At 43.2% G+C, this 15,187-nt stretch overlaps 1 protein-coding gene across 6 annotated transcripts in view; it reads right to left on the bottom strand.

Moving 5' to 3' along the window:
• The window catches only part of LOC121655250 (LIM domain-binding protein 3-like), a 100,520-nt gene extending 89,628 nt beyond the window's left edge, over window positions 1-10,892 (bottom strand). The window contains exons 1-2 of one of the 6 annotated variants that reach the window (XM_042009752.1): window positions 10,508-10,892; window positions 370-555 (exon numbers count right to left, since the gene is read on the bottom strand). In XM_042009752.1, the coding sequence (XP_041865686.1) occupies window positions 370-465 (96 nt within the window). In that variant the 5' untranslated portion in view covers window positions 466-555; window positions 10,508-10,892. Of the gene's footprint in view, window positions 1-369; window positions 604-639; window positions 756-10,507 lie in introns of those variants that run through there. The other 5 variants (XM_042009749.1, XM_042009754.1, XM_042009753.1 and 2 more) reach the window with 5 other exon arrangements.
• Window positions 10,893-15,187: the final 4,295 nt, after the last annotated feature.

Here is a 15,187-nt window from a genome sequence, read left to right as displayed (position 1 = left end):
CCAGGCTGGTCTAAACCAGATCCAGGCTGGTCCAGACCAATCTAGACCAGATCCAGGCTGGTCCAGACCAGACTGTTTCAAACATCTGCCAGAGTGCTTTCAGATGATTTTTACATTTAATTTCTGCTTTTTACTCTTTGATTTGAAGGGAGATGACAACAGAAGAGGTGGGACAACGACACCATCAGTTACCAGGACGTCCCACCTCATCCTTTCTAGATGGATTCACTAATTTCTGGAAAAACTCTTCTGAATCCCGGGGATTCAGTTCCAGGATCAGCAGGTGAGAAAAATAAAGCAGCACAGACAGGAAGCTGAAAGAATCCCAACAGGAAGAGCAGGCAGCACTGGGAATAGAAAAGTTCTTACCCTGGAGATGGTGAGCGGCATGTTGAAGTCCTTCCCCCCCTGCAGCCTGAAGCCCCAGGGCCCGGGGCCGGGCAGCGACACAGTGTAGGTGCTCATTCTTCCAGAAGTCAAAAAGAGATCCTCCAAACTGAAAGCAGATTGCAGGGAAACAGCCTGATGGTGGTTGGAGAGATGGGACGGGAGGTTCTGGAAGAGGGCAGAGAGAAATGAGGTGAAACAGGTGAGAGGAGAGATGATCGGGGAGAGAAAAGAGGTGTGAAATGAACGAACCGAAGGAAAGACGAGAAAGAGTTGCAGCAGCTGAGAGGACCCACTGCTCCGAGCTGAGGGGGCAGCCTAAGAATAGCCAGAGATAGCACTGTGGCATTGTGGGGGGTGAGGAGGGGGGATACAGGGCAGAGGGGGGCTGAAAGGAAGGAGGGGGGGTGGACTTATATGGTGAGAAAGGGGACACCTGGTATGCCAGGCTCGCCGTGATTCACCGGGTTAATATAGACCCAGCAGATTCTTCTAGACACCCCCTCCCACACCTCCCCCAGCCCACAACGCACAGGGTCTCCCTGGGACCCAATCAGGAGCAGCGCCAGGAAACGTCTCATTATCTCAGCGGTGATAAAGTCGAAACTGAAAGGCCACGAGTGGAGTGTCTGCGATAGCTGAAAGGTCAGCCTGCAGGATCAAAATGAGAAGATGGCACATTGCAGAAATAAAAAGTTTCAGGTTCGCCTACAAACCACCTGCTGGATAAACATGAACATTTTTTCATCACAGTCAAACTGAACAGAGCTTATCACATTGAGAAGCCAACAAGGTTACAGACGTAGGAAGATGAGAGCAGCAACTCAACCTTTTCACCTTTAACTATGTTAGAGATTTGAGATGAAGCTGGACTATTTTGCATTGGGATCCAACACATCCATGATATGTCCTGCTGTGAGACTCCAGCAGAAAGATTTTTATTGTCTGGGCTGAAAACAGCTCTTAGAGCCAAAGAGAAGTGTGTCATGTGATGTAACCAGGTAGCAGACATGTTCAGTCAATTCTCACACTTTTCTTTAATAACAGAACTACTCTGGTTTCCCACCACCTAAAGAATAAGAACATTTTAATCACATTTTATGGACAGTGTTACAGGTTTAACCTGTAAATACCTGCTTTTAACTCTGTATACACTAACATCAGCTCCACCTGTTCAACTTTCTGTTAAGAACAATATCCAAACAGCCAATCAGATGGAAGCATGTAGTCATGTAGACGTGGTGAAGACAACTTGAAATTCAAACTGGGCATCAGAATGAGGAAGAAAGAGGATTTAAGAGACTTTGAACGTTTCATGGTTGTTGGTCTGAGTATTTACTGGGATTTCCACCCACAACCATCTCCAGGGTTTCCAGAGATGGTCTGAAGAAGAGAAAACATCCAGAGCAGCAGTTGTCTGGACCAGGATGCAGCAGAAGACACACCGGGTGCCTCCTGCCAGCTAAGAACAGGAAACTGAGGCTACAATTCACACACACTCACCAACACTGGACAATAGAAGATGGAGAAACGTTGCTGGTCTGATGAGTCTCCATTTCAGCTCCACATTCAGATGCTCGGCTCAGAATCTGCTGGAAACATCATGAAAACATGGATCCATCCTGCCTTGGATCAACGCTTCAGGCTGCTGCTGGTGTAATGGTGGGGGGAGGTTTTCTTGGTCCACTTTGGGCCCCTTAGTACCAACGTGGCCTGGTTTAACCAGCACAGCCTACCTGAGTATTGTTGCTGACCATGTCCATCCCTTTATGACCACAGTGGAGCATCTTCTGATACTACTTCCAGCAGGATAATGCACCATGTCACAAAGCTCAGATCATCTCCACCTGCTTTCTAGAACATGACGATGAGTTCACTGGACTCCAACGGCCTCCACAGCCACCAGATCTCAGTCCAGTAGAGCAGCTTTGGGATGTGGTGGAACGGGAGATTCTCATCATGGATGCAGCCGACAAACCTGCAGCAACTGTGTGATGCTGTCATGTCAATATGGAGAAAACCTCTGAGGAAGGTTTCCACCACCTGCTTCATCTACCACACCAGGATTAAAAAGGTCCGACCCGGTACTAGAAGGTGGTCCTGATGAAGAGGACGACCCGGTACTAGAAGGTGGTCCTGATGAAGAGGACGACCCGGTACTAGAAGGTGGACCTGATGAAGAGGATGAAATGTGTAAGTTTATGTCTTTGGGGATTTATGTGGAGCAACACAGAACAGCAGAACACTGCTGAATGAATGAAGTCTTCAAATATCTTTAAATTCCGCCAAACTTTTGCTTGAACTGCTGCATCAGCTGCTGACTTCAGTCCCACACAGTGAAGGACGTCATGTGTGTTATCATGTATGTAACATGCTGTGTGAGACTGAGCCCAGAGCTGCCCGACCTGCTCAGCTCCTTATATCAGCGGCTAAGTTTAGATGCCTTTGTGGCAGAGAGGAATCTGACAGAGCCTTCCCAGGCTGCAGGACTCTAACAAGGCTTTTAAGGCTAAAGAGGAGGATTTCACACGTCTGAAGGGTCTGGTGGTTTAAACGACATCACTAATCACCTGACTGAGTGTATAGGACCATTACACAGATCCAGCTCCTGTTTATCTGCCTGTAGTGAGATTTGAGGCATGTTATCAGCTGTATTCTGCAGCTCAGATAAACAGCTGGCGTATAACAGAATGGCTGAGACGGTTTGGATCTGCAGAAAGCTGGACTCAAGTTTAACTTCATCCAAAGGGTAGGGTCATGTCCCTACAAATATCCAACAACTCGTTGGCTGCTATAAGTCCTGGCTTATAAACCAAATAAAATGTTCTGATTGGCTCTGCTCCTGCATTTCTGGCTGCGTAATCCTGCAAAAACCAGTTTACCCTCCTCATTTATAAAGATTCGGACAGTTTTCCATCCTTACATTTAGAGGATGCCTGCAGGATGACCCGTCCGTCATGCTGCCTGTGCCTTTGTGTGTTTTTAACTGTGCAGCTATCTGGCCAACAGCTTCTTGTTTTTAAATGCACTTTATAAAGCAGCCATTTCATTTCTCACACAATTCCACTCAGTCGTCTCAGCTGGCATTCTGCTCCACTCCTCCTACCAGCTGGTGGCGCTAACGCACCAAATCGCTGCGTGCCCACCTCCAAGAACACAGGAAGAAGACTAAAAAAGCAACCTATACGGGAAGTTTGGGAATGAAAAGAACAGAGATGTAAAGTAAAGATGCTGTGATTTGCAGACGGAGCAGGAAGGAGTTTTAGTTTCAGCAAAGCTCAACGTCAAGCATGATGAGGAAGGTGGAGAGGAGGGTGAGCTTAGTTTTTAGAGTTGTGACCTAATCAAAGTCATAACATGTCAGTTAAGATGTTCAAATCCGACCCAACCAAATGGAAAACCTGGAAAGGGGTCGCCCGGCGTGGCCTTCAAAGTTCTGTGTTTCACTGGTTTATGTTGCTCATGAGGTGGCACTCATCACCTCAGGGGGACAGAAACTGGAGACTTCAAACATGCAGCAGACATACCGAGAGATGTTTTCCAAACTCTCATCAAGAAGTTTTTAATTCCTCAACCTCTGCTGGTGCTTCAAGTGCTGACACTGAACCAGTCTGTTAGTGGGAGAAGACGGTTGTAAAGCTCCTCACAGGACAGGAGAGGTGAGGACTTTTCCATCTCTTAAAGCTCCGCTTAGAGTGACAAGTCCATTTTAATTAGATAGTTAGGCAGCAACAGCCAAGCAGAAGGAGGCGAGCAAGTCACGAAGACACCAGCATGTATGCAATCATCAGCTATTATAATAACCTGACCACTACTCGGACTTCACACTACGTTACCCACCAGGTGCATAAAAAACCGACAACACTCCTGCTCTGAAATGGAAAGCGGAGGTGAAATGAGAAAAGCTGCAGACTGAACGTGCGCATCACCTGCTTTGATTACTTACTGATTACATCAGCTTCATCCACTTCTAATTTGAAAAGGCGTGTGGAGTTTAGGCATCCATCCAGTTTGAGAGGATCTCTGCAAGTCCTTGCCATTAAAAAAAGGAAAGGGCAAGACTTCCTGCCAGCAGCCCCAAACGACCCAGATCACACTGCCTGCAGCCGACGGGGGTCTGACTTCCCAGGAACAGATTAGTTGGTTGGTTACAGGTTTCTCTAGTTCAGACTTTTATTCTCACTTTTTACTAAAACAGCTGAAATTAACCGAAGATTCAACTAGTTCATGAGAAGCGTGAACTTGCACAACACTGCATGTCTCATCTTATGCAGTTATCTGAATTCCTTGCCATGTATTTTGAGTTAAAGAAGCTTTTTCTGAAAACTGTTTTCACATTAAAAGTGAAATTACAGAGAGAATTTATAATATGATCAATCAAAATCATGCTTGTTCGACATGAACGACAGGAACTACTTGGTAACAACAGATCTATGAAAACCAAGAATTGTGGAGTTCCCCAAGGCTCTCCTTTGGGCTCACTAATGTTCATGATTTTATTTTATTTTATTTTATTTTATTTTATTTTATTTTATTTTATTTTATTTTACTTTATTTTATTTTATTTTACTTTATTCAAGGTTCAAGGAATCTTTATTGTCACAAAGACACAAATAACAGTAAATATTTAAAAGCACTATGATAAAAAAATTAAAACTACTTGTTCAACAGGGCAATGGCTGCAGGGACAAAAGAGTATTTGTGTCTGTTAGTCCTGCATTCTGGTAGGATGTATCTGCGCCCGATGGAAAAATTGATAAGCCAATGGGTGGCTTTGGTCTGCGAGGTTTAAACAAGCCTTGTTTAGCACTCGGGTTTGATGCAGGGCTGAAAGATCATTCAGGGAGATCCCTGCATTTTCCAATTTTTTATGTCATTTGTATGTTATTTATTTTAATAGTTTTAATTTTATGTGCAAATTGTAGCACTTTGTTCAACTAACTTTGTTGTTTTTAAAGTGTGTTATAAATAAAGTTGCAGTTGCAGCATTTTCATGCTCCCACTAGCTTGAATCATGGAAACAAACCATATATCTGATCATAACTATGCTGACGACTTTCAGCTCTCTCCAGGAAATTTTTAAACCCAAACAAAGTTTTAGTTGACACATTTTAGTCTGCAAAAGTGTGTTGTTATAGGAGAATGCATCATTTGTGGAGAGAAGCGAGCTAATGAAAGCATAAAGCCAAGCATGGTCAGGGTCCACGGCTTTTTGGTATAGTTGCATGAGGGGATCCTCAAGGAAAATGGGTTGGGATCCACTGCTCTAAACCACTGGCCAAGAAGAAAGAAGACTGGACTCATCAGCTGGCTCTGTCTTAGGGTTTCTATTTTTACTTTGGCTTTCAAACCTGATCCAGTTTTAACCAGAATCCAACCAGAATGAAGCGGGAGAGGCAGCCAGATATCCAACTACTCACATCCTCTCTTTGGTTCACTGGATGGTCCGTTTGCTTTCACACTGCTATCAAACCGCACTGGGAAACACTTGGAAACACTTGGAAGTGAAGCGAGACCCCCGGTTTACAAGCAGACCAGAGTTCACTCCTTTGGTCTGCATCAGGAACGAGAGTGGTAATCAACCGTACTAACCGTGGAAGAGGACTAATCAGAGCCGGAGGTTTGTCTGGAACAAACAACCAGGAGGCGGAAGTCTGCTCCTAATCATGGTTCTGATAACTCAGGTATGGAAACCTTTTAATTAGGATAGGGAGTTCTTTTAGTTTTGAATCTATTTTACCTCCACCAAGGTGGAGGTTCTGTTTTCGGTCGCGTGGTTTGTCTGTCTGTTAAGTCAAAAAGTTTTGGGCGGATTTTGATAAAAATTTTCAGGAAATGTTAGAAATGGAATAAAGAAACCAGTGGTTACATTTCGGGATCCGGGTCTTTTATCTGGATCTGAGAGCTTTTTAAAAGGATTCTTCACTGTGAGGAGATAGGGATCATTTTGCTGTTACAGCTTTAACTGAACAGGTAACACCCAGAATCATCAACAAAAACAGGATGGCATCATGGTAGATGATAAATACACTAACAGCTGACCCAGATTAACCCCGACTGCTGCCATTAGAGAAAACATGAATTTCTTCAATAACTTAAAAACTTTTATAGCCATTTACTTCATCTTGGTATGTGGGGGTGTTTCCAGGGTCAGTAGATTTAAATAAGATGTGGCGTCTATCCTGATGATAGTGACATTAGCTTAAAACATACAAGCGTGCTGACAACATACAAGCGTGAATCCTTCACTATGCAGGTGGGTCCACAGCTTCCTGACCTGACAACCACAGGTGGTTAGGCTGGGTCACCACTCCTCATCTCCCCTCACCCTCAACACAGGATCCCCCCCAGGGCTGTGTGCTCAGCCCCCTGCTGTACTCACTGTACACTCATGACTGTGAGGCCACTTCAGACTCAAATGTCATCATAAAGTTTGCTGACGACACAGCTGTTGTAGGACTGATCTCCCACAACGACGAGACTGCCTACAGGAGGGAGGTCTCCCACCTGGAGGTCTGGTGCCAGGAGAACCATCTCCTGTTAAATGCCAGCAAAGCAGGACCTCTTGGCCCTAAAAAGGGTGGTCCGAGCAGCTGAGCGGACCACCAGAACAACTCTCCCCAACCTGCAGGACATTTATGTGGAACGTTGCAGGTTAAGGGCTAAGAGGATCCTCAGTCAGCCCAGCCACCCCGCACACTCTCTCTTCTCTCCACTGCCATCAGGCCGGCGCTTCCGCTGCCTGAGGACTAAGACTGAGAGGCTGAAGAAGAGTTTCTTCCCCCTGGCTGTCCGCTTGCTCAACTCTGAGCACTGAACAAAACAAAAAGCCACTTCTCACTCGTATTTGCACATGTAAATATGTATGTAAATATGTATAAGTATGCTGCTATTCTTTTATCTTATTTAAACTCTTAAGATTTACCTTTTTTATTCTATTCTATTTTTATTCTATTTTATAAATATTTAGCTTATTCTTTCTATTCTTAAAGGATGCAGGTACAGAAAACACATTTCACTGTACAATTGCACTATGTATAACTGTGCATGTGACAAATAAACCTCTTTGACTTTGACATGGGGTTGGTAACTGGGTGGGCTGTTGGGTTTTTTGGGGGTTTTGGGGGTTTTCTCAGGAGAGTGGCTCCACCATGGCTTGGTGGAGGTCTGCGCTCTCTGGGTGCTTCTTGTCCCGAACATGGACACCTTTTTAAAGTAAATATGCAAACTCGTCAGGATGATCCCAGACTGTGTTTCTCAGGTCTTCTCTTGGTGTGAAGAGGTCTGGATGTCAGCTGGAGTTTGCCCATAGAAACCGGAGGTGAGGTGTGTGAACACCTGAACAATCTCTGCTGGTAAATTAGACCCAACAGGATCTGAAACCTGGATGCTTGAACGTAAACACGTGTAAACACGGACATGGAGAACCGGGCTTCTCGTGTTTCACCTAAACACCAAATCCAAATTTAAACAAAGACATCTGGAATTTACATTTAGGTGAAGCTGAACTGATATCTGATGAGTTTCCTCCTAAAACGCAGTCAGAAGCAGGTCCACCGGGTGCAAGATGAGGAGCAGATGTCCAACCCGTTAATCCCGATGACCTTTAGAGAAAATGCCAGAGCGTCGGGTTTATAAGGCAAACCGAGTCAACTGGAAGCTGTTAAATGGTGTGTGGTGGCGTTTGATGATGAGGAGGGGTGATGGTGGTCTCCCTCTGCTGATGTGTGAATACTTCGTGATTTTAAACAGCTTCATTAACAGAGATGCCTCCTCGAATTAAAGGTCACCTCAGGACAACAGAGACGTTGGCTTCAGACTGTCTGACAGGAAGTCATGGATTTCAGTTTCATTTTAAAATGAGCCAAAGAAACAATAAAATAATTAAATTCACCTTTACATAGAAACTACAGCACAGGGTTTAAATCATTATAGAAAAAAAAGATTTTTTCATTACGTTTCCATGTCAGTTTTTATCCTGAAAGTCCTCCTCTAGCTAAAAAAAAAAAACATAAATAACCAACAACATATGAAGTTTGATCATGAATAGTGTGGTCTGTCTTTTTGGTAGTGATCTAGATCATTTACTTCATCTGAGACGTTCCAGAGTTGAAGGACATTTTCGGCCCCGTCAGTATAACTTCAAGCAATCCACTACAACACACACACAACACACATCATGTACACGTGCACTGCTTGTGTACGTGACCTGAGAAAAAATGAAAATATCTGGAAAATATCTTCCACAATATTATTTAAATTAGCACCTAAACTGGCATTTTTCTCGTGTCCTGTCTTCTAGAAAACAAACTGTCATGTAGGGCTGGGAGATTAATCGATAAATCAATTTTTCCATTTCTGGAGATTTCTTGTTATGAAAATCGGGATTTTCTTCCATAGTTAGTTAGCAGCAGACTTAGCCCTCCCTCCACACCAGAACGGTGTTTGTCTGACAGATTTTCAGTGAAGTGGTCCTTAACTCACGCCTGGGATTTAGCTGTGTGTATAACTGCAGTGAGAAATGCTGCTCTCTATGAGATGCAGAAATCAACTTAACCCACAAACACTAGTTAAGAGACAACCTTCATCAGGGGAATTATTTCTGCAGTGGATCCTGTATGATAAGGATCCAGATGGAATCTGAAGTCGTTTATATGGTGGAAAAGCTATGACATTATATGCTTTATTTTTGCTGGCATTCATCTATATAAACAAGTAAATGTTTTTAATAAGTTTATTTATGTTTTGCAAAAGAAAAAAAATCGATTAAAATCAGAAATTAGATTTGGTCATAAAAAATCGGAGATTTTATTTTTAGGCCATATTGCCCAACCCTATATACTGTCATGTCAAACATAACTATTGAAATAACTTTTTAAAGCACTTTTTTGTCCTTTTTTGTTAATTTAATAATAAAAAACAACAGTAATGATGTGCTGAAGTCGTGTCCCACAATTGGTTTATTTTAATCCATTTTTCATTTAAATTATTGAACTGTAAATTTCATTTACAAATGATTTTATCTGAACCATTTTTTATCTTTAATGTATTTATTTTATCACTGCATCCTGTTGTTGCTCAAACAAGTTTAGTCCCCTCTTTGTTGCTGTAGTAGAATTTTATAACTAGTAGTTTAGTATTAATAACCCAAACTTGAGCTTTTAAATGTGTTATTGTTGGAAGCGGATTTTATTCCATGGATTGTTAGCGTGTTGGTCGTCTTGTCTGTGCAGGTTCACATACATGATGTCTTAGTGATGATGTCATTGGCTCAGGTGGGGTGTCTGACCAGGTTTTAGCTGTAAAACTGGAAGTGGATTTGGTTTAGTTATTGGATACACATTAACCCAAGAGTGAGATGAACTAATGCAGTGGTAATATCTGGAGGGGCCCTGGGCCACTTTGTAGACTGGAAAAGTTGGACCCTGAGGTCAAAAAGATTGAGGAATCCTCTTATAGAGCATCTTCATCTGAATCAATAAATCCACTTCGAGGCAGAACACATGTCTATCAAACTGTATGTGAGAAGTGCAGCGGTCTCAGAAACTCATGTTTAATCAGATAAAATATATAATTATATTATATTTGGTATAACATTTGGTATAACAAAACTAACAGGCTACACCTGCTGATATGCGAGATAAACAGAAGAAACCAGGAGGAAGGTTGAAAGCTCCCAGAAATCCAGGATGATGGACACCTGCTGCAGCGTGAAGCTTCTAAGATGCTTTCAAAGTCATCAAAGTTCATTTTAAAAGCTTCACATCTTCATATAAAAGCGAATAAAAGTTTGTATTAGTTTTGTTCTGGTTCCTCTCGGATCCTAGGATATCTGGCTGACACCGCCCACCTGCTGCTGCTGCTCCGCCCACCGAGGCCGCTCCGTGAACCAAACCCAGCGATCACCCTGAAAATAACGCCAAGCCGACATGAGGACCTGCACCTGAGCTGAACCCGGAGCCGCTTTCAGGCCTCGCGGCCCGGCGGCAGCTACTGCCTCGGCGCGTGGAGGCTACCGGCGTGACCCGGCCGCGCGAGCCGGGCGGAGCAACTTGCTGGTTGATGAGGATGAAGAATCGGGTTAAAAGAGCAGAAAGAGATGGGAAGATGTAGGAAGTACCTGCCGCCGGTGTTCGTCTCCCTGCAGCTCCGTCACAGACCGACCGGGACGGCCCGCGCTGATCCGGGGATCCTGCGCCGTCCCGGACCCGGTCACAGCGCAGGAGGAGGCCGAGGGGAGGAGGGCTGGAGGGGGGGTTACAGCGGATTTTCATTAGCAGGGTTTTTATTTAAAGAGGCAGCAGACAGAGAGGAGGACAGATCAGACAGCTGACAGCTCCTCTCATCACGATATTTATTATTTTTGTCTCATTAACAGACGCAGACCTGCTCCTAACGCAACTCTAACAGGTCAATAAACTGATCAATAACTTTCAGAAGCTCATTACTGATGTTATGCAAGATGTATGATTTCAGAATGAACCTAAAATGGACTTTAAGCTTTTCAGATGACCTTAATCTGACTTTCTGAATGTTCATGTAGGCCTACAACTTTTCAGTGTTTAAGCATTTCTTCTACAACACGATAAAAAAAGAAGCATCTCAACTACAAATAGACCAGTGAATGTTCTGGTTCATTAACAGTCCTCTTCATCATCCTCTTCACATTTATACATCATCAACCCATGGGCCCACATCACACCAGACTGCATATGTCGTGGTTTACCCGCCACTGCTGGTAGATGTGGTTTAAAAGTAAAGGAATCACCTCTGGTGGTGTGGATGCAGCCAGTCTGGTGGTCTCTCCGGCTAATCCAGCTTTCTCCCACCTTCCAGACATGCATGTTGAGTTGTTGTCTGTCTGTGTGTGTTGGTCCTTTTTGGCAGTTTTCTAAGATTATTTTATGTTTATCTCCCCAGTTAATCTAAACCTAATTTCTGCTGTTCACGTTTTCAGTGTTTTTCATGTTGTAGATGATTCTGTATGTAATGTGTCAAATTGAAAATATTAATAAAGACATATGGAAGCGTTGCACAGTGAATAAAAGATATTTATTTAGAAAAATAAGAGAAACACTGAAGTGAACAGGAAACCTACATTATCATCCTGCTTCCAACATCAGCGTCTCAGAGCAGAAACTCTGATACACAAGAATGAATATTAAACACAAAATTATATCTGCAGTATATTTAACACTGTTGTGAGGGTTTTCTGAAGCACTTTCTGCAGGTGGATTCATGGATGAATTATTACATACAGACAAGGTGTGTATGGATACATGGATATTTCATGCTGAACCAAAACATCACAGGATTATGGCCAATCTTGTCCTTCTATAGCTAATATGTGGATATATGTTAGCTTAAAGTGAAATTAGGCATAAGTCACGGTTTACCAAAAAACAAACAAAAAATGTTCTGCAACCCATCACTGTTCCTTATAAATGAAGTTCAATAACAGATTAGCTGATGAGCTATTTAGTTCATTTAGCCATAAACTTCTAGCTAATGGTTCAGTTTAGCAGCTTCTTAATTTTTGGCTAAATTAAGAGCTTTTCTGTTGGTCTGGATTTGTTCAGTTTCTTTGGGAAAGTACAGAGCTTCATACAAACCAACATGTCCGACCGGCTGAACAGAGCTGCATTACAATCACAAATTATGTCCCTTTTGACCCCCCTTACAAACATTAACAAAGTCACAATCACGTTCCACAACACCGCCCTTCACTAATAATACAGCTGGAATATGAAGGAAAGAGAAAAACAAACCAAACATCAGCAAACTTTAAAAAATAAAACACTGAAAACATCTCATTAGTTAAGCAAAGTGCTTTTGCAGGCCTTCTCAGATAAACCAGAGATCAATGGAATAGTTTTACTGTGTTAGCCTAGCTTAGCCTAGCTTAGCCTAGCCTAGCTTAGCTTAGCTTAGCTTAGCCTAGCCTAGCCTAGCTTAGCCTAGCTTAGTCAGAACCCAGCGGCTGTCCCAAACCTGACAGTAACCTTGTTAAAAAGGTGTTTTATATTGTGTACAGGGTGATTCTACCTGACAAGCAGCTGTTCATTAACACTTAAAACCTGAGTAAATTTTTATTTTTTTATTTATATTTTTGTCTGGTGCTAATTTGATTTTAGCTGAGGATAAACTGCACCCAACTGTGACCCAGAGTACTGTATAAAAAGCTTCAGCCACTCCTTAGTATTTATGTGTTTCCATGGAAACATGAAACATCTTGTGATGTACTGGTACACGTTCAAACATAAATATAAATCCAGTATCTGAGTCAAAATCAGTCCAGTCCAGTTTAGGTCTAAAGGCCCATTTATGCTCCCTTTACGTACATAAACAGGTACGTCCATTTTCATGTGTTCTTGTTAGCTAATATATCCACGAGAGGGCAGTGCAGAGCTCAGAGGTCACCTCTGACTTCTGTTTCAGACAATAACAAACATGGTGATTGTGGAGGAGATCATGATGATGTTCATCTCAGAAAGAGACATAAAAGGAGGCAACGCGGTACATGGTCATGGTCTGGCACCCATTAAAACATTCTTCTTCTTTGTTCTTTTCACGGTTTTGGCCCCCACATTTTTTGGTGGTACTGCTCCATTTGCTCCCTCAGGTTAAGGATCCACAAGGCCCCCGAAAACAGACCAATGAGTGTAAATGACGCAAAAAATGGACGAAAGGCTCCGTATTTGTCTTTAGCATAGAGCAGGGATCACCAGCTCCAGTCCTCAAGGGCCGGCATCCTGCAGGTTTTGGATGTTTCCCTGCAGCAATACACCTGATTCAAATAAATAGTCATTAACAGACTTGTGCAGAACTTGACAACAAGCTGTTGGAGATCCTTTTTTTTATTCAGGTGTTGCTGCAGGGAAACATCCGATGCCTGCAGGATGCCGGCCCTTGAGGACTGGAGTTGGTGTAGAGCATAAATGGGCCTCAAGGATGTTAAAGGGAATATTTGGTCTGAGTAGTTTTATTCTTCATCACTTTCTTGGAGAAGCTTTCTGTCATTTCTTTAAGTAGTCTTCAGGAATAGCTCTCCAGATTTCTAAAAGGTCTTTCCAAGGCTCTTCTTTGGAAAGTAATATCTTTCCCAGAGTAGCAGAGCTTTGACTGATACAAATGTTAAATCATTAGTTTCCAGTTTTCTTCCAGCGGTGACCCATAATTAATGTTTTTCATTCATTTTATCATTTAATAATAATAATAGATTAGATTTATATAGCGCTTTTCAAGGCACCCAAAGCACTTTACATTGTGTGAATCCATTATTCATCCACTCCTCACTCATACCTGGTGATGGTAAGCTACGTGTGTAGCCACAGCTGCCCTGGGGCAAGCTGACGGAAACGTGGCTGCCAGTCTGCGCCTACGGCCTCTCCGACCATCACCGAACATTCATCCACACATTCATACACCAGCGATGCCAACACTGGAGGCAAGGAGGGTTAAGTGTCTTGCCCAAGGACACAACGACAGATGACTGTGGGAGTGGGAATCGAACCGCCGACCTTCCCATCATTGGACGACCTGCTCTACCGCCTTAGCCACTGCCTCTGCATTTATTCATTTCATTGAATTTTAACAACTGTCCTTGGACGCATTATAATTACTAATATCTAAACTAGTTCCAACTAATCCTCAACATAGTCTTCAGCAACAGTTCTCCAGGATCCTTGAAGGACTTTCCAAAGCTCTTCTTTGGATGTTTCTGCCTTTTGTTCCGTTCTCTGTCCAGAGGATCCCACACTACTAATGTTGAGGTCCGGGTTCTGGGGAGGATCCATCCCTCCGCCAGACCTCTTTCAACGGATCTTCAGTCCAGTTCTTGGGTCATGTGACCTACCTCAGCCTTTCCTTCCTGTTTCCCTTTCTTCCGAACGGCTTCCTGACAGCCACGTTTCCATGGAGACCATGTCTGATGAGGTTTAGGCCAACAGTAGATGGATCAGCTGAAGGTCCAGATGCATCTCTCAGGTCCTGGTTCAGGTCTTTGCTGGATTTCAGATCCTGTTGGTCTGCTGTAGATAGTTTTTAGTTCTTTGGTTTCTGCCTCCACGCTGAGATAATCCAGGTTTCCAGCTACCAGCTGTTTGGGAATCACCTTGTTGCTGAAATCCAGTTTTCTGTCAGACTGTCGGATCTTTGCTGGTTTCACACATGAAAAAGAAATGAGAACAGATGATGCGTCTTTGTGACAAAGAGCCTAAAGATCCAGTTTAAACCGGTTCTTTGCTAAGTTCTGTTATGTGTTGAGTTTGGAGCCTTTTTTATCCTGAAGGATTCAGAGGTCAGAGTTAAGATCCTCCTGAACTGGTCTGGTACCAGAACTGGACTGGAAATGAGGGGAAAATCAGAAAACTATGAAAGACCTTCAGAAATCTGGAGAACTACTGATGAAGACCACTTCTCTGCTCAACATGTCGGTAACTCAAAGCTCTGTCTGGGAAAAGGATTTAACTGACAGTCATCTGGAGGCCGTTGGCTTTCAAACAGAAAATTCTCACTGTGGTTTCATCTTTGCTTTTAAAACCACAAAACTCGCCACAACATCGTGAGGACGACAGAGCTGGAAAAGACGGAGAAACACATCAAAAGCAGGAAAACCAAGACCACACACAGAAAACCACAGGGTTTATAGACTAGTCACTAAATACGCTGAGAGAAGAGTCCATCCCAACACAGGACGTCGCAGGAAGCCTCACCTGTTTCACAGACTAACCTGAAGAGAAAATACCTCACCAATGAGGGAAAAAATAATCTGACCCTTTTTTCTTTGAGCTGATCCATC

This window comes from Melanotaenia boesemani, chromosome 16 (genome assembly GCF_017639745.1).
Source record: "Melanotaenia boesemani isolate fMelBoe1 chromosome 16, fMelBoe1.pri, whole genome shotgun sequence".
Classification (NCBI taxonomy): Eukaryota; Metazoa; Chordata; class Actinopteri; order Atheriniformes; family Melanotaeniidae; genus Melanotaenia; species Melanotaenia boesemani.
This window is presented reverse-complemented; position numbering and strand designations above follow the sequence as displayed.